The 1,191-nt window shown below is 42.1% G+C and overlaps 1 protein-coding gene across 1 annotated transcript in view; it reads left to right on the top strand.

Annotated features, from left to right (window-relative positions):
* The window catches only part of FLT3 (fms related tyrosine kinase 3), a 60,801-nt gene that overhangs the window by 18,666 nt on the left and 40,944 nt on the right, over window positions 1-1,191 (top strand). Inside the window, exon 5 of the mRNA XM_006773676.1 lies at window positions 907-1,034. Within this exon, the coding sequence (XP_006773739.1) occupies window positions 907-1,034 (128 nt within the window). The remainder of the gene's footprint in view (window positions 1-906; window positions 1,035-1,191) is intronic.

Here is a 1,191-nt window from a genome sequence, read left to right on the forward strand (position 1 = left end):
GGCAGGTGTCCCCCGCACCCAGTCTGGAATGTGTAAACCATTTGCTCCTAGGCATGCTTGGTTAGGAAAGATAAGACCTTGCAATTTATTATTTGGCTGTAAATTGCTTGGCCAGTTTGTTTAGCTTTGTTTCCGTTTCTCCATTACACTTGCCAAGGCATTTTCCTAGCTTTTGCTGTCCTGCCTCAGTATAGTAAGAAAGGAAAAAAGCTTTCATGGGATGATGCAGAAACAAAGAAAAAAACACACCTGCCTAAAATGATAAAGAGGAGAAAAGTGACTGTACACAGACTCCAAAGCATCTCTGCTTTGGGAAAGATCATGATTAGGGGAGCTCTCCGGAGGACCACCGAACGGAGGGCCAACGTCCATCCTCCGCTGAGGGAGGGAGGAAAGGGAGCTCCACCGAATCCCGAGAAGTGGCTGATGCCCCTCAGGAGGGACACCCTGACTCCCCGCTGTTAGCTCTGGGAACTGATGACTCCCTTTCAACTGGTTGTGTCTTCTGTGCTTTAAAGAAAAGCTCTGTTAAGCTGTATTATAAAACTTAATCATGCTTTTCCTTCTTTTCCTCCCCTAACTTCTGTCTTCTTTCTCAATTCTTTTTCTCTCTAAACAACAACAAAAGAGTCACCAAATACAAAACATTTAAAACTGTTCTATTATGTAATTCTCTCGAGTGTTCTTCTCATTGTTGAGCTAGAGTGTTAACTAGTCCCCTATGAACTCGGCTGAAATGACAGATGTGGGTTTTTATCTAATGCCCCTTGACCTTCTCCCTCTTTGCACTCTTAAATAGACCCTTAATAAAACAGGCTCTGCAACCTGTAACTTCGTTCTTCTCCTGACATTCATTTGTAATTTTAAAATATGTTTAGTCAAATGACATTTATTTTCTAATTATAGCTATAAAGGAGAAAGTCCACCCATTGTTACAAAGGAGCAAAGTGTACTTCATGAGTTATTTGGAGCAGACATAAGGTGCTGTGCAAGAAATGAGCTGGGCAGGGAATGTACCAAGCTGTTCACTATAGGTAAGACCATAATGTTTCAGTGACTATTCCTTAGAAATGATCTGGGACTACTGCGACCGTTTAGGTCAGTGATGGTGAACCTTTTGAGCTCGGCGTGTCAGCATTTTGAAAAACCCTAAATTACCTCTGGTGCCGTGTCACATATAGAAATTTGTTT

This window comes from Myotis davidii, unplaced genomic scaffold (assembly GCF_000327345.1).
Source record: "Myotis davidii unplaced genomic scaffold, ASM32734v1 scaffold65, whole genome shotgun sequence".
Taxonomy (NCBI): Eukaryota; Metazoa; Chordata; class Mammalia; order Chiroptera; family Vespertilionidae; genus Myotis; species Myotis davidii.